The sequence below is a fragment of the Hippopotamus amphibius genome, chromosome 8, assembly GCF_030028045.1.
Source record: "Hippopotamus amphibius kiboko isolate mHipAmp2 chromosome 8, mHipAmp2.hap2, whole genome shotgun sequence".
NCBI classification, from domain to species: Eukaryota; Metazoa; Chordata; class Mammalia; order Artiodactyla; family Hippopotamidae; genus Hippopotamus; species Hippopotamus amphibius.
The window spans coordinates 76,491,275-76,510,244 of record NC_080193.1 but is presented as its reverse complement, the minus strand read 5'-3'; the positions used below and the strand labels follow the sequence as shown (position 1 = coordinate 76,510,244).

Below are 18,970 nucleotides of genomic sequence, written 5' to 3'. Positions count from 1 at the left end.
CTCTTCTAGAAGCTGCTTTCAATTCTTTGGGACAGACACCCAGCAGTGGGATGCCTGGATGGAGGAGTGCTTTTGAACCCAACCAGGGGCCACTGAAACCTCCCAGCTCCTTGACAGGCGCTGTACCTGTGAGTGTGCCAGGCCTGTAGGGAGAACAGACTCACACTGGATTCCATCTACCCATCCAGGGGAGCAGAGGTCAACTTCAGGTACGGGACACTGGGCCCCCTCCCTGCACCCCCTCCCCACACACAGAAACAGCAGTGCTGGCCCAGCCCAGCCCTCCGTACTTGGAGACACAGGCCAGGCCCCCCCTCGGCTGTCGCCTCCAGCCCCAACCTTTTCCACAGCAGGAGAACTTTGGGCCCAGGCTCCCAGGTGCCCCCTCCAGCCCAGTGCCCACCCCCACCTGCCCCGGCCAAGCCTCGGGAGCCGCTGAGTGGGTGGCAGGGCAGCCAGGCCCCCCATGTGTCTCTGTGCCTCAGGGCATCAGGAAGCCACACCCAGGCCCCTGGCCCCGGCTGTGCTCTTCCAACCCCACCTCCCTCCGTGCCCAGAACCAAACCAGGCCAAGGTGGGCTTCCAGAAAATACTGAACCCAGGAGGTGAATGAAGGAGAGATGGTTCTCCCACAGGACTTGGTGAGCACAGAGAGATGGGAGTGGCCCCCATCAGGACCTTGCAAATGGTCCTCAGGCAAAGGGCCTCTGCCCCCTAATCCCCACCCCGCCCTGAGGAGCCAGCTGGGGACCATCCTGTGAGGGAAGGACCTGCCTGCTTCAGGACCCCTGCAAGCTCAGCCACACCTGCCTCTTCCCTCTGGCAACATGGCTTAAAGTCACAGGGCAGGGGCAGGGGCAGGGTGTGGCCACCTCAGGCACTGGGAGGGACATGGAGCCTTTTACCTCAGGGACAATATCCTCCCGATCTAAGACCCGGCATTTTTTCCTGCAGCTTGAACTGTTCTGTCCCATCCTTGCCCGAGATCCTCCTCCCCAGGATCCCAGCCGTGCGGCCCTCCACCATCACAGGCATGCGGGGGGCCCGGGTGCTGCTGCTGCTGGGCCTGCGGCTGCGGCTCTCCCTCGGCTTCATCCCAGGTAACGAGGGGCCTCCAAGCTGCCTCCCTACAGACAGGGTGCTAGCCCAAGGCTGACCTGACTCCACTCTCCCCTTGGCCAGTTGAGGAGGAAGACCCTGCCTTCTGGAACCGCCAGGCAGCCCAGGCCCTGGATGTCGCTAAGAAGATGCAGCCCATCCAGACAGCTGCCAAGAACCTCATTCTCTTCTTGGGGGACGGTGAGTGTGCTAGGCCTGTCCATCCCCTGTCGCCCCCACAACCCTCAAGCCCTAGTCTGCCTGCAGACACAGGTTGGCCCTGTGGACTGAGGCCTGACAGTGTGTGTACCTTCAGGGATGGGGGTGCCCACGGTGACAGCCACTCGGATCCTAAAGGGGCAGATGAATGGCAAGCTAGGACCTGAGACACCCCTGGCCATGGACCAATTCCCATACCTGGCTCTGTCCAAGGTAAGGGCCGAGTGGCCTCAGGGTGCTCTACCCCGGAGGGGTGGTGGTGGGGCCAGGGAGCACGGCAGGACGGAAGGCCCCAGGGGGCTAAGGTATGGCCTGGTGGCAGGGAGGATGGGCCCTAGGGCCTGGGTCAGGATCTAGACATCCACCCCAGCAGGATCTAGACGTCTGCCCCAGCAGAGCTGAAAGCATCTCTGCCCCCAGACATACAACGTGGACAGACAGGTGCCAGACAGCGCAGCCACGGCCACTGCTTACCTGTGTGGGGTCAAGGCCAACTATAGGACCATTGGTGTAAGTGCAGCCGCCCGCTACAACCAGTGCAACACGACACGTGGCAATGAGGTCACGTCTGTGATGAACCGGGCCAAGAAAGCAGGTGGGCTTGGGGCCAGCTTTGTGGGTAGGGACAGGCTCAGAGACCTCAGGGGCCCATCCTGACCTCTGCCACCCCCAGGGAAGTCAGTGGGAGTGGTGACCACCACAAGGGTGCAGCATGCCTCGCCAGCCGGCACCTATGCACACACGGTGAATCGTAACTGGTACTCAGACGCCGACATGCCTGCCCAGGCGCTGACGCAGGGCTGCCAGGACATCGCCACGCAGCTCGTCCACAACATGGACATTGACGTGAGACATGAGGGGCAAGGGGCTGGGCTGGGCAGAGGGGGTGGGACACACACCCGCCACCGTCCCAGGCATCCCACAGCCCTCGGGCCTGGCAGGGTCTCCGGGGGGTGTGTGTGGCAGGGGCTCCACGTGAAAGTGATCCGTGGGGACAAGCCAATCCCACAGACCAGGTCTGTGGAGCTAGGCGCTGTCTGAGGAGGGAGCAAGGGGCCGGCCTGGCTCCAAAGCCCCCTGCCCTGATCCCTGGTCCCAGGTGATCCTGGGTGGAGGCCGGAAGTACATGTTTCCTGAGGGGACCCCAGACCCTGAATACCCAGACGATGCCAGTCAGAATGGAATGCGGAAGGACAAACAGAACCTGGTGCAGGAATGGCAGGCCAAGCACCAGGTGATGGGGGCTCGTGGGCGCAGGGGTACAGCAGGGCAGGGGCTGCAGGGTGTCAGGCTATGGGCTGAGGCCTGGTTCTGCCCCTCCCAGGGTGCCCAGTACGTGTGGAACCGCACGGCGCTCGTTCAGGCGTCGACGGACCCCAGTGTAACACACCTCATGGGTAAGGACCCCACCCACCCCCACGGTCCTCCCTTGGGATGGGTGCCATCGGTCCTCCCCACTCCCCAGCTTGCCGGTCACCACTGGTCCCCTTTCCCACAGGCCTCTTTGAGCCAGGAGACATGAAGTATGAAATCCAGCGAGACCACACCAAGGACCCATCCCTGGAGGAGATGACAGAGGCGGCCCTACGGGTGCTGAGCAGGAACCCCCGTGGCTTCTACCTCTTCGTGGAGGGTGAGTGGCAGCCCCTTGGTGAACAGAGCAGGGAAGGAGGCCGTCTGGCGGGTTTCGCATCTTATATGTCACCTTCTTGCAGGAGGCCGCATCGACCATGGTCACCATGAAAGCAGAGCTTACAGGGCGCTGACCGAGGCTGTCATGTTCGACACTGCCATTGCCAGGGCTAGCCGCCTCACTGAAGAAGCGGACACACTGACCCTGGTCACCGCTGACCACTCTCATGTCTTCACTTTTGGTGGCTACCCACTGCGTGGAAGCTCTGTTTTTGGTAAGCCCAGGGAGAGTGGCAGCTGCTTTTTCCTAAGTTCCATGGCCAAACTTGCTCTCAGCCAGTTTCCTCATCTGCCAAATGGGTAATAAGAGCAACTGCCCTGCAGAGCTCTCGTGAGGAGTAAGGCAGTGAATAGGCAAGAAGTGCCTCGGCTCAGCACACAGGAGGCGCACCGAGACTGGACAGTGTGATCACCGGGTCCCCTCCTCCCTGCAGGGCTGGCGGAGGGCAAGGCCAGAGATGGCAAGTCCTACACGTCCCTCCTTTATGGCAATGGTCCAGGGTACAACATGAACAGGGTTTCAAGGCCTGATGTGGCTGAATTCGAGAGCAGTGAGTGTAGCCGATGGGCCATGGGATGCAGGGGATGGGGAAGGGAGGACCTGGGCCGGGAACTGGGGGGAGGGGGAGGCCACCTCCCTGCCCACCCTGAACTCCCACCCTCCGGGCAGGGGACCCCGCGTACCGGCAGCAGGCGGCCGTGCCCCTGGGGAGCGAGACCCACGGCGGGGAGGACGTGGCAGTGTTTGCGCGTGGCCCGTGGGCGCACCTGATGCACGGCGTGCAGGAGCAGAACTTCGTGGCGCACCTCATGGCCTTCGCCGCCTGCGTGGAGCCCTACACCACCGACTGCCACCAGCAGCCCCCCGCCGGCCCCACCGCCGCCGCGCACCAGATGGCCTGCCCGCCCTCGCTGGCGCTGCTGGTCGGGGCGCTGCTGCTGCGGCGGCTGCCTGTCCTGCACTGACCCCACCCCCCCGGGCTCAGGGTCTCCTCCGCCACCGCGATGCCTCAGGGGACCCCAACCACCCTGGGGCTTGAGTGATTTTCCTGTGATGCCTGTGGTCCTCCTCAGTGCCCCCAACCCCGGTGGCCAGGATGTTGTGCGGAGCCGCCTGGGGCCCAGGAAAGGCTGAGGCTCAGACCACCTAGTCTCCGCCGCTGCCCCCTCCCCCCCATAGCCCTGCCTGAAGACCCAGGGAGGAGGCTCCCAGATGCATCCCCGAGGGGTTCACGACCCACCAGACCCCAGGTGGGGGTGCCTGGAGAGGCATGGCTTTTGTCCTCCTGGAACCCTCCCTGTAGGCCCCTTGCTGGCTGCTGGGGCCAGGACGGGCCAGGGGGGCCTTTGACACAAAGTCCTCAGCTGCCCCTCCTGGGAACCCAGCAGCACCGGGACAGAGAGGAGACAGCGACACAGAAAGGAGAGGAGACTTGGCCCACGTCGCTCAGCTGCTGTGATGGTGTGCCCACGACCCCTGGCCCAGCACCCCCGGTGCCCATTCCAGGCTGGGAGAGCCAAGGAGCTGCGGGGGAGCTGTGGGTGCCGGGCAGGTGCCCTGCCCTCCTGGGGGGGACAAAGCAAGTATCAAATAAACTGTTATACAGTGTGATGCCAGGACTGATATGTTCTAGGAAGAAAAATTCTGAACAAGTAGGGGCATAGTGTGTGTGTGTGTGTGTGTGTGTGAGGGGTGGAGGGTGGTTCAGGTCAGGAGTGAGGGACGGGCTGCCTGAGGAGCTGACAGTTGAGCAAAGACCAAAGGACATGAGGGCTGGAGCAATGCAGAAGGCAGTGGTGCAGGGGCCCTGAGGCAGGTGCAGCTGAGGCCGTAGCAGGACCAGAGGTGGGGGGAGTGGGGCAGGTACAGAAGGTAAGAGCTGAGGGATAAGAGGGATGTGGGTGCAGGGGGGAGGAGTTTTCTGTTTTCTTAATATTGTTTTTGATGTGGATTTTTTTTTTTTTTTGGCTGTGTTGGCTCTTTGTTGCTGCCCATAGGCTTTCTCTAGTTGTGCCGAGTGGGAGCTTCTCTTTTTGCAGAGCAAGGGATATTGGCACACGGGCCTTAGTAGTTGCCGCACGCGGGCTCAGTAGTTGTGGCGCACAGGCTTGTTGCTCCGTGGCATGTGGGATCTTCCTAGACGTGGGATTGTACCATGTCCCCTGCATTAGCAGGTGGATTCTCAACCACTGCACCACCAGGGAAGTCCTGCTATGGACCATTTTTAAAGTCTATTGAATTTGTTACAATATTGCTTCCGTGTTAAATTTTTTGGTGTTTTTGGTGGCGAGGCATGTGGAATCCTAGCTCCCCGACCAGGGATCGAACCCCACACCCCGTGCATTGGAAGACGAGGTGTTAATCACTGGACTGCCAGGGAAGTCCCAGGGGGAGGAGGTTGAACTTAATCCAGAGTGTGGGATGTGACTGGAAGGCTTTGAGCAGGGGCATAACAGGACCTGACTCTTAGAAAATATCCTGCTGGCCACTGAGGCGGAAGGGTCATTTCTGTTTCTCTTTCTTTTGCTGAGGGGCTCAGGGCTCAGGGCAGAGGTGGGAGCTGGGAAACCAGAGAGGAAGTGCAGACACCTAACATTTCTGACATCTGTCTGAAAACCTTCTAGAGCATCCACGCCAATAGAACTACACTGACTATCTAACCCACCCCAGAGGGAACATTTCAAAGAGTCTTATAAAGGTGAAGTCAGCCATATTTTCCAATACATTTTACAAAATTGCAAATTTCTTTGTATATTTACAAAGGTGTAAGAAATCATTTTGCTCTCGCTAGAAATGTCAGTATGTGAGTATGCTTCATTATTTACAACTTTGATTTAACAGTGCAAAATACCAACTTGAAGGCCAGGCTCTCAGGGCAGTTTACTTGAACTCTGGGTGTTAGTAGTTGTCACAAAACTGTGGAGCTGCAGGTGGACTTACTAAACTATCAGATTCGTTTTTAAACTCCATCCACCAATTGTGCAAAGGCATTTTGTTACAGTGCAGCTAGTATGGTTCTGCCTTCCCTGTTGTCAGTTATTTGGTCTAACAAACCAAAGGGAAGGTGCTGCCTGTTCATGTTTTATAATTGGTTTCAAAACCCAAGGGAACTCTGCATTTTAAAACCATGGGTTTTAATATTTATTTTATTTTTATTTATTTATTTTGTCTGCACCAGGTCTTAGTTGTGACATGTAAACTTCTTACTTACGGCAATGAGGATGAGGGCTCTTAGTTGTAGCATGCATGAGGGATCTAGTTTCCCAACCAGGGATTGAACCGGGGCTCTCTGCATTGCGAGAGCTCAGTCTTATCCACTGGACCACCAGGGAAGTCAGAAAACTACAGGTTTGTTTTGTTTTGACTTTTTGGCCGTGCCATGTGGCATGTGGGATCTTAGATCCCTGACCAGGAATCGAACCTGCGCCCCTTGCATTGGAAGCTCGGAGTCTTAACCACTGGACCGCCAGGGAAGTCCCAAAAACTACAAGTTTTAAAAATAGATTATTCTGGGGACTTCCCTGGTGGTCCAGTGGTTAAGACTTTGTGCTCCCAATGCAGGGGTCACGGATTCGATTCCTGGTCAGGGAACTACGATCCTGGCCGAAAAACAAAAAACAAACAAAAAAACAGATTATTCTGGAATTAGGGGTGATGTTTGCACAACTTTCAATAGCCTGAAAACCACTGAATTGTACACTTGAAAAGGGTGCATTTTGTGGTATGTAAATTATACCTAAATGTTAAACCAGTTTCTGTTTCCAAGTTTTTTCTATATGTGTAGGCATGAGGGGTTTTATCAGCCATACACAGTGCTGGACACAAACTCATGTCCTTCAAGGACACGCTCTCAAGCATCACTTTCAACATCTTGACCTTGAAAGGGCAGATGCAGGGAAACTTTATTTCTTCAAACTTTCTAATGGGTGCCCAAGACTGATAGCTCTTGTCACCTCGAGAAATCTCAGTACATTGGTCTTTACAAAGGAAAGGAAGTTGGGAAGAAAGAGGGCAGGAGGACTGATGACAGCCCTCTTCAATACCCTGCCATGAACAAACAGCAATGGATAACAAAATAACTGAAATTAAAAATACTCTAGATGCTATAACCAGCAGAATGACTGAGGCAGAAGAACGAATAAGTGAGTTGGAAGATAGAATGGGGGAAATAACTGCCACAGAGCAGGAAAAAGAAAAAAAAAAAAAAAGACTAGAAGACAGCCTCAGAGACCTCAGTGATAACCTTAAACGTACCAACATTCGAATTATAGGCATTCCAGAAGAAGAAGAAAACAAGAAAGGGTCTGAGAAAATATTTGAAGAGGTTATAGTGGAAAACTTCCCCAACATGGGAAAGGAAATAATTCACCAAGTCCAAGAAGCACAGAGAGTCCCATACAGAATAAACCCAAGGAGAAATACACCAAGACACATATTAATCAAACTAACGACAATTAAACACAAAGAAAAAATATTAAAAGCAGCAAGAGAAAAGCAACAAACAACATATAAGGGAAAACCCATCAGGATAACAGCTGACCTTTCTACAGAAACTCTGCAGGCCAGAAGGGAATGGCAGGATATACTGAAAGTCCTGAAAGAGAGAAACCTACAGCCAAGAATACTCTACCCAGCAAGAATCTCATTCAGATTTGAGGGAGAAATCAAAAGCTTTCCAGACAAGCAAAAGTTAAGAGAACTCAGCACCACCAAACCAGCCTTACAACAAGTGCTAAAGGAACTTCTCTAAGTAGGAAACACAAGAAAAGGAAAACACCTACAAATACAAACCCAAAACAATTCAGAAAATGGTCATTGGAACACACATGTCAATAATCACTTTAAGTGTCAATGGATTAAATGCTCCAACCAAAAGACACAGACTGGCTGAATGGATACAAACACAAGACCCTTCTATATGCTGCCTACAAGAAACCCACTTCAGACCAAGGGATACATTTAGACTGAAAGTGAAAGGATGGAAAAAGATATTCCATGCAAATGGAAGTCAAAAGAAAGCTGGAGTAGCAATACTCATATCAGACAAATTAGACTTGAAAGTAAAGACTATTAAAAGAGACAAGGAAGGACACTACATAATGATCAAGGGATCCATCCAAGAAGAACATATCACAATGGTAAATATCTATGCCCCCAATATAGGAGCACCTCAATACATAAGGCAAATGCTAACAGCTATAAAAGGGGACATCGACAGTAACACAATTATAGTGGGAGACTTGAACACACCACTTACATCAATGGACAGATCATCCAAACAGAAAATAAATAAAGACACACAAGCTTTAAATGACACATTAGACCCTCTCGACTTAATTGATATTTATAGGACATTCCATCCAAAAACGACAGACTACACTTTCTTCTCAAGTGCACACGGAACATTTTCGAGGGTCACAAATCAAACCTCAGCAAAATCAAGAAAATTGAAATCATATCAAGCATCTTCTCAGACCACAACGCCATGAGACTAGATATCAATAACAGGAAAAAAACTGCAAAAAAGACAAACACATGGAGGCTAAACAATTCACTCCTAAACAACCAAGGAATCACTACAGAAATCAAAGAGGAAATCAAAAAATATCTAGAAACAAATGACAATGAAAACACAACAACCCAAAACCTATGGGATGCAGCAAAAGCAGTTCTAAGAGGGAAGTTTATAGCAATACAGTCCTACCTTAAGAAACAAGAAAATGATCGAATAAACAACCTAACCTTACACCTAAAACAACTAGAGAAAGAAGAACAAAGAAACCCCAAAGTGAGCAGAAGGAAAGAAATCATAAAGATCAGAGCAGAATCAAATGAAAAAGAAAGGAAAGAAACCATAAGAAAAATAAATAAAACTAAAAGCTGGTTCTTTGAGAAGATTAACAAAATTGATAAACCATTAGCCAGACTCATCAAGAAAAAAAGGGAGAAGATGCAAATCAACAGAATTAGAAATGAAAAAGGAGAAGTCACAACGGACACCTCAGAAATACAGAACATCATGAGAGACTACTACAAGCAACTATATGCCAATCAATTGGATAACCTGGAAGAAATGGATACATTCTTAGAAAAATACAATCTTCCAAGACTGAACCAGGAAGAAATAGAAACCATGAACAGACCAATCACAAGTACAGAAATTGAGGCAGTGATTAAAAATCTCCCAACACACAAAAGCCCAGGACCAGATGGATTCACGGGCGAATTCTATCAAACATTTCAAGAAGAGCTAACACCTATCCTTCTCAAACTCTTCCAAAATATTGCAGAAGGCGGAGCACTCCCAAACTCATTCTATGAGGCTACCATCACCCTGATACCAAAACCAGGCAAAGATGTCACAAAAAAAGAAAACTACAGACCAATATCACTGATGAATATAGATGCAAAAATCCTCAACAAAATTCTAGCTAACAGAATCCAACAGCACATTAAAAAAATCATACACCATGATCAAGTGGGGTTTATCCCTGGGATGCAAGGATTCTTCAATATATGCAAATCAATCAACGTGATACATCATATCAACAAATTGAAGGATAAAAACCATATGATCATTTCAATAGATGCAGAAAAAGCTTTTGACAAAGTTCAACATCCATTTATGATAAAAGCTCTCCAGAAAATGGGCATAGAAGGAAATTACCTCAACATAATAAAAGCCATATATGAAAAACCAAAAGCCAACATCGTTCTCAATGGGGAAAAACTGGAAGAATTCCCTCTAAGAACAGGAACAAGACAAGGGTGTCCACTCTCACCACTGTTATTCAACATAGTTTTGGAAGTGTTAGCCACAGCAATCAGAGAAGAAAAAGAAATCAAAGGAATCCAAATTGGAAAAGAAGAAGTAAAATTGTCACTCTTTGCAGATGACATGATATTATATATAGAAAACCCTAAAGACTCTACCAGAAAGCTGCTAGCACTAATTGATGAGTTTAGTAAAGTAGCAGGATACAAAATTAATGCACAGAAATCTCTTGCATTCCTATACACTAACAACGGAAGAGCAGAAAGAGAAATTAAGGAAACTCTCCCATTCACCATTGCAACCAAAAGAATCAAATACCTAGGAATAAACCTGCCTAAGGAGGCAAAAGATCTGTATGCAAAAAACTTTAAGACATTGATGAAAGAAATCAAAGACGACACAAACAGATGGAGGGACATACCATGTTCCTGGATTGGAAGAATCAACATTGTGAAAATGACTGTACTACCCAAAGCAATTTACAGATTCAATGCAATCCCGATCAAATTACCAATGGCATTTTTCACAGAACTAGAGCAAGAAATCTTACGATTTGTATGGAAACGCAAAAGACCCCGAATAGCCAAAGCATTCTTGAGAAGGAAAAATGGAGTTGGTGGAATCAGGCTTCCTGACTTCAAACTATACTACAAGGCCATAGTGATCAAGACAGTATGGTACTGGCACAAAAATAGAAAGGATGATCAATGGAATAGAATAGAGAACTCAGAGGTAAGCCCAAACACATATGGGCACCTTATCTTTGACAAAGGAGGCACGAGTATACAATGGAAAAAAGACAGCCTCTTCAATAAGTGGTGCTGGGAAAATTGGACAGCAACATGTAAAAGAATGAAATTAGAACACTTCCTAACACCATACACAAAAATAAACTCCAAATGGATTAAAGACCTACATGTAAGGCCAGACACTATAAAACTCCTAGAGGAAAACATAGGCAGAACACTCTATGACATACATCAAAGCAACATCCTTTTTGACCCACCTCCTAGAATCATGGAAATAAAATCAAGAATAAACGAATGGGACCTCATGAAACAAAAGCTTTTGCACAGCAAAAGAAACCATAAACAAGACTAAAAGGCAACCCTCAGAATGGGAAAAAATAATTGCCTATGAAACAACGGACAAAGGATTAACCTCCAAAATATACAAGCAGCTCATGCAGCTTCATACCGAAAAAGCAAATAACCCAATCCACAAATGGGCAGAAGACCTAAATAGACATTTCTCCAAAGAAGACATACAGATCGCCAACAAACACATGAAAAGATGCTCAACATCACTCATCATCAGAGAAATGCAAGTCAAAGCCACAATGAGGTATCACCTCACACCAATCAAAATGGCCATCATCACAAAGTCTGGAAACCACAAATGTTGGAGAGGGTGTGGAGAAAAGGGAACTCTCCTGCACTGTTGGTGGGACTGTAAGTTGGTACAGCCACTATGGAAAACAATTTGGAGGTTCCTTAAAAAACTACAAATAGAACTACCATATGATCCAGTCATCCCACTCCTGGGCATATACCCAAAGAAAACCAGAATCCCAAAAGAAACTTGTACCATAATGTTTATTGCAGCACTATTTACAATAGCCAGGATATGGAAGCAACCTAAATGCCCATCAACAAATGAATGGATACAGAAGATGTGGCATATATATACAATGGAATATTACTCAGCTATAAAAAGGGATGAGAAGGAGCTATATGTAATGAGGTGGCTAGACCTAGAGTCTGTCATACAGAGTGAAGTAAGTCAGAAAGAGAAGGACAAATATTGTACGCTAACTCACATATACGGAATCTAAAAATGGTACTGATGAACTCAGTGACAAGAACAAGGACGCAGATACAGAGAATGGACTGGAGAACTCGAGGTATGGGAGGGGGCGGGGGGTGAAGGGGAAACTGAGACGAAGCAAGAGAGTAGCACAGACATATATATACTACCAACTGTAAAATAGTCAGTGGGAAGTTGTTGTATAACAAAGAGAGTCCAACTCGAGGATGGAAGATGCCTTAGAGGACTGGGGCAGGGAGGGTGGGGGGGACTCGAGGGGGGGGCGTCAAGGAAGGGAGGGAATACGGGGATATGTGTATAAAAACAGTTGATTGAACCTGGTGTACCCCCAAAAAAATAAAAAAATAAAAAAAAATTAAAAAAAAAAAAAACAGCTCATTCTGTGGGGCTGGGGCGGCAAGCACTCATGGTCACACCCAGTCTCATTACCACGTATCTATCATAAAGCTTCTCCTCCACTCGGACAATCTTGGTTTCAGAAAATTAGCACCACTGACGGCTCCTACAGCATTTTATGTGCCCTTGAGGTTTCTAGTTCTTCCCTGCCATGGATGACCATGGATGGGCCAGTGAGTGAGTGTTGCAGGTTCTGCTGCCACTGCACCTTTTCTGCATCCAGAATCCTTTAAAATCAAATCCTTTCGGAGTAGGTGTTCCATCCATGGGTGCACTTCCACTGTTTTCCCCACATGGACATTACTTTTATTAAACAAAGTATGAACTGTTGGAAATATATCTTCCCAGCTATATCTTACTCTGTGGCTCACACATAAAATTAAGTGGTTTGTGTATTTCATTACTGGAACAGAATACAGCAAATACCTTGAGCTGAGATGTATAGAAACAACTGTACTGTGAAATCCCTGATGCTGCAGTGGTTAAGAATCCATCTGCCAATGTAGGTGACATGGGTTTGAGCCCTGGTCCTGGAAGATCCCACATGCCACAGAGCAGCTACGCCTGTGTGCCACAACTACTGAGCCTGCGCTCTAGAGCCACAACTACTGAACCCAAGTGCCACAACTACCGGAGCCCATGCTCCGCAACAAGAGAGGCCACCACAATGAGAAGCGCATGCACCGCAATGAAGAGTAGCCCCTCTCAGCACAACTAGAGAAAGCCTGCACACAGCTACAAAGACCCAATGTAGACAAAATGAATAAATTAATTAATTAAAAACAAAAAAGAAACATCTGTACTTTCAGCCAACTGTATAGCAACCCTCTACACTAGGTAATTTGCTTTTTTTCCCAATCTACAGCAGTTCTTTCTCTACATCTCCCAACAGTATTTGCTGACAAAGAAATGCCTTTTTGTTTGTCAACAAATCATTTTCTGTTCATTGTTTCTGCATTTTTACTGCAACAGAAAGAAAAAATGTTTGCCTGGTGGTAGGTGTTTTTTCCTGATGCTATCATGCAAGAAACTTTAAATGAGCCTTCCAAATATTTATCACTGCTTAGGGAAATATGAAAAGGTACTGGTGGAACAACACATCGCTTTATTTATTTACTTAATATTTATTTATTTATTTATTTATTTGGCTGTGCTGGGTCTTCGTTGCAGCATGTGGGATCTTTAGTTGTGGCATGCAAACTCCTAGTTGAGGCATGTGGGATGTAGTTCCCAGGCCAGGGATCGAACCCAGGCCCCCTGCATTGGGAGCATGGAACCCTAGTCACTGGACCACCAGGGAAGTCCCTATGTTTTTTTTAATTAATTTTTATTGGAGTACAGTTGCTTTACAGTGTTGTGTTAGCTTCTACTGCACAGCAAAACAGCACATCACTTTAAACATCTCTGGGGAAAAAAACTGTCTGGGTTTGTCTTCATGTTGGGATAGCTTAGTTTTTAAATGCCTCGCTAACCAGGAGGGTTTCACGCTGTTATTAGGAATACCTCAAGGTGCCCAGAGCAAAGACCCCCAAGCAGCAAGCCCAGAGAGGTACTGGGGTTGTAAGGGCCTACAAATACCACGAGGAAGTGCACAGGCCTAAGTCCAAAGGATGGAGGCCACTCTGAGTCCCCAACAGCCAGTGGGTCTGGGGTGTGGCCTGTCTGCGCCACTTGGGGATAGAGTGAGGGGGAAGGCTCAGAGTGGCCACCAGCTACTGCAGGCACAGTCTGTCCTTTAACCTCCTCTCTCCCCGCACACATATGCCTGATGCAGGTTTGGGAGGCCCCTGTAATAAAGCAGGGGAGCACCGGGCGGGTCACAGGGCCTGGCGTGTAGTAGGCCTTCCATGAAAGGCTGTTTCTCTTCTCTTTGTAGTTCATGTTCCCAACCTGCCAGAGCCAAGGCCAGGTGGGGGGAAAGGAAAAGCAAGAGGCAGGGAAAGGAGGTGTGGACAGCAGCGCGTCTTTGCCGACCCTGAAGCCGCCCTCAGCTTTCCGCGCTGGAACTAGACGCTCAAGAAAGCGACTAAAGAACCAAACTTTGTCCCCGAGAATGCCCGCAGAGCCAGCCCCAGGCCCATCTTCTCTATTCAGTGGCCAGAACGCCCGCCAGTCCCTCTCCCAAGCAGCCCGCGCCGGCGCGCCATCCCGCCTGGGATCACGGAGAAACCCCCGACGGCCCTAAAGGACCCGCAAGCGGTCCCCTCCCCCATCTTCGCCCCGGGCCCCTCCCGGCTTCAACAGGTTCTCCCCGGAACCCAAACTTGGACGAAGTTGCATCCCCGGCGCGGAGCGAGCTGGCCCCGCGCGCCCCGAGCCCTGGCTGCCGAGCCTCCCGCGCCGCGCCGGGCACTCCTCGGAGCCAGAGAACCGAGCCCGGGAGTCGCAGTCGCAGCCGGAGCCGGAGCTGTGAAGACCCAGACAAAGCCTGGAGGCTCGGCGCAGCGGCAGCGGCGGCGGCGGCGGCGGAGGTGGCTGATGGTGGCCGCGGCGGCAGCGGGCTCGGGAGCCGCTTACCCGGCAGGTGCGCGCCCGGGCGGAGCGGAAACAGAGCTGATGGAGCCGGGGCCGGAGCCGGGGCGCAGCGGGGCGGGCGGCCGCTCTCACCGTGCGCCCGCCGCCTCCTCTGCCGCCTTGCCGCGCTGCGCCGCCCGCCGGCCCCGAGGGAGGGGGCGCGCCGGCGGCTCCACCCTCCTCCGCCCGCTCCCCGCGCCCCCTCCTTCCTGCCTGGATCTTGGCTACCTGTCAGCTCGGTGGCAGCTCGGGGCGGGGGGTGGGGGAAGGCGGCTGCGGGAACACGCTCCCGAGGGTCTGGCACTGGTTCTCGGCTCCGGGATTCCAGTCCCGAGAGGAGTGAGGGCCCCAGGTTCCCGCCGCTCCGTTGTCCGCACTCAAGGATGCCTACCAGCCCGCCTGAAAGAGGCTCAAGCCGAAGATGAAGGGGCTAGTGACCCAACCCAGCCCCGCTCACAGGACTGGAGCACCGTCCATGGAGGACTCGCGGAAAGACTGAGCGGTGCGCTGAAACAGTGCCTGTACCGCCCGGCACAGCTCCTGGACCAGAGCGGCCTTCAATAAGGAACCCCCTGGTCCTTCCCTTCAGCTCCTGCCCATACCCAGTCCTGCCCCGCGGGCACCTGAGGTGTGGGTTGGCAGTGGTGGAAGAGCCGCAGAGGCTGCTTCAGGAAGGGACCACAGCTCTGAGACTGAGCCCCTCCCCCAAACCTTGAGTGGCCCTGGTACCCACAGCTTGGAAAGCCCCTGGCCCAGGTGGGGAGAAAACGACTGGAGAGTAATGAAAGAGCCCACCCTCCAGGAGCCAGGGAGGGAGGGAGCCTGCTCTGCCCAGCAGCCCCTGTCCTGGAACAGGCCCTTGGTCCTCAGGACCCTGGTATTTGGACTGGTGGGAGGAGAGGCCAGGTAGAGGAGGACTATGAATTTATCCACCCAGTCCCTTCTTCTGGTTCAATTTGCTTTTGTTTTTGTTTGCTTTGTTTTGTTTTGTTTTGGCTGCGCTGCATGGCATGCAGGATCTTAGTTCCCCGACCAGGGATTGAGCCCATGTCCCCTGCAGTGGAAGCTTGCAGGCTTAACCTCTGGACTACCAGGGAAGTCCCTCAACTTGCTTTTTTCAGGTGGGACTTCCCTCCCATGACTCCCAGCCCCTGGACCCAGGGCCTACTTCTGCCTGGCTCACTCACTCACCCACAGGGCCTGGCCCATGTGCCACACAGAGATCTCAGGGCTTCTTGGATGAATGACTGTTTCTGGAGTCTCTGTTTTCTCTGCCCTGAGCTAACCACCCCCTCTGCTTCTAGTGTCCCTAGCAGGGGATGCCACAGAGAAGCAGCATTCCCAGGCCTGATGGCTCCAGCTTGCTGGACTGACCTAAACAGTGTCAGAGACAGCCCAAGACTGCCATGGAGCCCCATGTGATAAAAACCACAATGAGACAGGGACTAAAGGACCCATTGTCCTGTCCTCTCCTTGGGGCTGCTCATCAGCCTGGCTACTGGCCACTGGCCCTGAGCGGCCACCTCTGCCCCATCCTGCCTGTCCCTTGCCTCTCCATCTGTCCACCTCTGAGCTACTGCTCTGGATGCTCTGTGCCTCCATCTCTGGCCGTCTCAGGGTCCTCCTTTGACCCATGAGTTTTTCTTGGGTCCAGTTAATTCTCCCTAGGGGAGGTGGAATTATGTAAACTGCGGTGATTCCATAAAGGGGGAGGGGAGGGGAGGGCAGGGCGGTGGCAAAGTGGCTCTTTGTGCTTTTAATCTGCATTTTTCCCTCAACGTTTTGTCTCCAGGAGGATAATTTTCCAGCCTTTTCAGGCCCTGATTGGTATCATTTCTCCAGCAATGACAGCTTTTATTTTCCCTGAAATGAATGCCGTGAAATTTCCAAGAAATATAAAAATGGATATTGTCTCAGGGAGCCGACTCTCTTCCGACAGAAAGGCACAAAGGCAAACATGCTTCCCCAGGGACTCTGCTGCTTCAGCCACTGGGGTTGGGGGACCCAGGCCCTCAGCTCCTCATCCATCCGCCCTCCCTCCCGGGTCAGCTGTAGGACCCCCCTTCCTGGCCATCCCTCTCCCAGACTCCCAGCTGCCATTGATCTGTTCCTCTGCCTCCCAGCTCCCAGCCAGGCCACCTGTCTGCCTGCCTGGCTCCATCTCGCCTGTCTGTACAGCACCTCATCCCCCAGCCCACCCCACCCCCAGCCCAGAGGCTCCCCCAGGCCTGAGCGCAGCAACCAGGGCCCATGGGAGCTGACTGGGGACTGGGCGCATGGCCGCTCGGTCCTAGTCCCCCCTGCACTGCCCACCATTAAAGAGTGACCGGGCCCTGCCTGCTGTGTGCTTCTGTGCCTCCTCAGAAAGGGGAGCTGAGTGGAGGTAAGTGGAGGGCACGAGGCATCTGGCCTCCAGCTCCCTCGCTCTCCTTTTGAGGCGCCCAGTGTCCCCTCTAGTTGTCAGAATAACCCCCTGACTGAGGAGCAGGAGAATGACAGGACACAGCCAGGCCCCGAGGAGGCAGCTGGGCGCCTGGTGTGGGGCGGGGAGAGCAGGGCAGCATTGACCAGAGCTGGCCGGAGGGAGAAAGGGGGGCAGAGGTGAGGGGACCCTCTGCCTCTTCCTTCCCAGATTCTAGCCCATCCTGCAGGGTGGGGCATCACAGGGTCTGGATTCTAGGGAAGGGGTCAGAGCGGCCCAACTCAATGTGGACAGCAGTCTGCACACTCATGATTCACATCTATTCAGCGTCTACCAAGTGCAAAGCTCAATGCTTGACCTCCAAGGAGGGCCACTAATATGAAGCCAGCCTGGCCCCTCCTGGAGTCTGTCGAGAACAAAAAGATACGATACATTCTTGTTTTATAAGACTTTAACAACATAAGCATGTTGGGGCAGAAGGCCCTTCTTCACACATGTCCTCCTCCCAGCCCTCCCCAAGGTAAGGTGAGCTCTGTGACCACTTTGGCGTGAGCTCTAGGCCCATGCCAGCAGTGCTCTATTTTTTTAGGTAAATCGAACAGCAGGAGCTGTGTGATTTAGAGCCCTGTACCCACAGGCTTGCGCCGCTTCTCCCACATAGAAGTTCCTAGTGTCACTGTCCCCAACAGAGGGACACAGGTTGTCTTGCCCACACCTCTCCAAATCCCAGGCCTTCTCTGGTGTCCTGGCTCTCCCCCTGCCCCTCAGCCCACCCCGCCCAGACTCCCTACTCCAGCTCTGCTCCATCCCCAGCAGGCCCAGCCGGTGGCCCAGCCCCCCAGCTCTGCCCTCTGGCCTCAGGTGCCCCCTGGACCTGCAGGCTGGGGAGGCTCCCCGCAATCCAAGTCAGCTCTTCTTTAACTTTTCTCCTCTTCCTCCTTCCTTACTGCAGGGCCGAGTGCCGGCAGCATCTCGCTTTGGAAAGGCTTCTCTCTCGCTCCCCTCCTTCCCCTCCCATCCTGGCTCAGTCCGGCCCTTCGTTCTCCCCTCCTTCCTGGAGGAAGGGGTCTCCTCCCCTTGCCCATGCCCGCCCCACACCCTCCGTCATGGCTCCCTTGGTCCGGCTCCAGCCCCCTTTCCAACCGCCTCACTCAAGCCCCCCAGATGTGCTGCCTCCTTAGGGAATTGTACCCCCACCTCAGCGCCTTTGCCCTGGCGTCCCCTCTGCCCGAGTGCCCCGTCCCCAGCCCGCCTGTCCTCCTTTAGGTCCGATTCAAGCTTCCCAGATCCCCTGCTAGTCCCCAGGGCTAAGCGGGTCCCCACCTGAGGGAGGCTGCCTGAGGGCACAGCCCGACCTGCGTGGCCACCCTGGAGCCTGGTGCTTGGCCTGGGATGTTCGGACCAGGCCCCTGCTCGGACCTGGACCGGCCCCCACTGCCCAGCAGCTGTGGTGGAGCCCCTGCAATAACATGTGTGGAGCAGCTCCTGTGCACACGCTGTGTCCAAGCGCTCTGCCTGCTTCACCACACCGAGTCCCTGTATCCCCCATCTGTCATGGGCCCCAGTTTACAGGGAGGAAACCAAGGCCCAGGGAAGAAAGAAAGTTGCCCAGGTTCACCCAACTCACAAGCACTGAAACTGAGATTTGAACCCATGTCCGCTGCCTTTGGGGTCTGGGGGACATGCATACCCCAAGCTGAGAGATGAAAGCTCTTCAGGGGGATGGGCAGGGCATTCAGAACCCAAAGGAAGGGACTTCCCTGATGGCACAGTGGTTAAGACTCTGTGCTCCCAATGCAGGGGGCCTGAATTTGATCCCTGGTCAGGGAACTAGATCCCACATGCCACAGCTAAGGAGCCCGCCTGCCACAACTAAGACCCTGCACAACCAAAATAAATAAATAAATAAATAAATATTGAAAGTAAGAAGGAAGGAAAGCAAGCAAGCAAGCAAGAAAGGGCCCAAAGGAAGGCAGCACAGAGTCAGGGGCCCAACTGTGATCTCAGCTCAGGAACTGTGTTGGGA

General features: G+C 52.2%; 1 protein-coding gene across 1 annotated transcript; it reads left to right on the top strand.

The window, feature by feature from the left end:
* Positions 1-1,033: 1,033 nt before the first annotated feature.
* LOC130859184 (intestinal-type alkaline phosphatase-like) lies at positions 1,034-3,975 on the top strand. Its single transcript, XM_057746487.1, has 11 exons — positions 1,034-1,100; positions 1,183-1,299; positions 1,415-1,530; positions 1,738-1,912; positions 1,991-2,163; positions 2,417-2,551; positions 2,642-2,714; positions 2,816-2,950; positions 3,033-3,224; positions 3,444-3,560; positions 3,680-3,975. The coding sequence occupies exons 1-11, from the start codon at positions 1,034-1,036 to the stop codon at positions 3,973-3,975; spliced, it is 1,596 nt and encodes a 531-aa protein (XP_057602470.1).
* Positions 3,976-18,970: the final 14,995 nt, after the last annotated feature.

What these genes read in the sequence shown, in the direction of transcription:
- LOC130859184 (XM_057746487.1), top strand. Translation starts at nt 1,034, where the DNA reads ATGCGGGGGGCCCGGGTGCTGCTGCTGCTGGGCCTGCGGCTGCGGCTC. An exon ending in CTTCTACCTCTTCGTGGAGG is followed by an intron (nt 2,951 to 3,032) that starts GTGAGTGGCAGC and finishes ACCTTCTTGCAG; the next exon opens with GAGGCCGCATCGACCATGGT. An exon ending in TGTGGCTGAATTCGAGAGCA is followed by an intron (nt 3,561 to 3,679) that starts GTGAGTGTAGCC and finishes CCCTCCGGGCAG; the next exon opens with GGGACCCCGCGTACCGGCAG.